Below are 384 nucleotides of genomic sequence, written 5' to 3' on the forward strand. Positions count from 1 at the left end.
ATGGCCATTTCCACAATAATGCTAAATAAGCAACTATTTCCTATTCTTCTGATTCGCATCGCGGTGGTCATGGCCACAATTACGGCCACGACTTCTCAGGATGCAACTCTTACGTGCAACACGGTGTATACAACCCTTGAACCATGTCTTGGTTACGTCTTAGGTGGTGGATTAAGTGTGCCATCAGAGTGTTGTAGTGGAATTAAATCTCTCAACAGTGCACGTACAATAGCTGACCGCCAGAGTGCTTGCAAATGCATAAAGAGCGTTGTTTCTAGCTCTACCGTTGTTCCAGTCAGCCGTGCTGCTAAACTCCCTGGAATATGTAATGCTAATGTTCCTTTCAACATTAGTCCACATGTTGACTGCTCTAAGACCAAATAA

The 384-nt window shown here is 44.0% G+C and overlaps 1 protein-coding gene across 1 annotated transcript; it reads left to right on the forward strand.

Annotated features, from left to right (window-relative positions):
* LOC125838594 (non-specific lipid-transfer protein 1-like) lies at nucleotides 1–384 on the forward strand. The gene has a single exon (XM_049517651.1). The coding sequence runs from the start codon at nucleotides 1–3 to the stop codon at nucleotides 382–384; it is 384 nt and encodes a 127-aa protein (XP_049373608.1).

This window comes from Solanum verrucosum, unplaced genomic scaffold (assembly GCF_900185275.1).
Source record: "Solanum verrucosum unplaced genomic scaffold, falcon-dt-bn FXZP01000182.1, whole genome shotgun sequence".
Taxonomy (NCBI): domain Eukaryota; kingdom Viridiplantae; phylum Streptophyta; class Magnoliopsida; order Solanales; family Solanaceae; genus Solanum; species Solanum verrucosum.

Bases quoted from the DNA above. Each gene is read 5' to 3' on its own strand.
- LOC125838594 (XM_049517651.1), top strand. From the start codon at position 1: ATGGCCATTTCCACAATAATGCTAAATAAGCAACTATTTCCTATTCTT.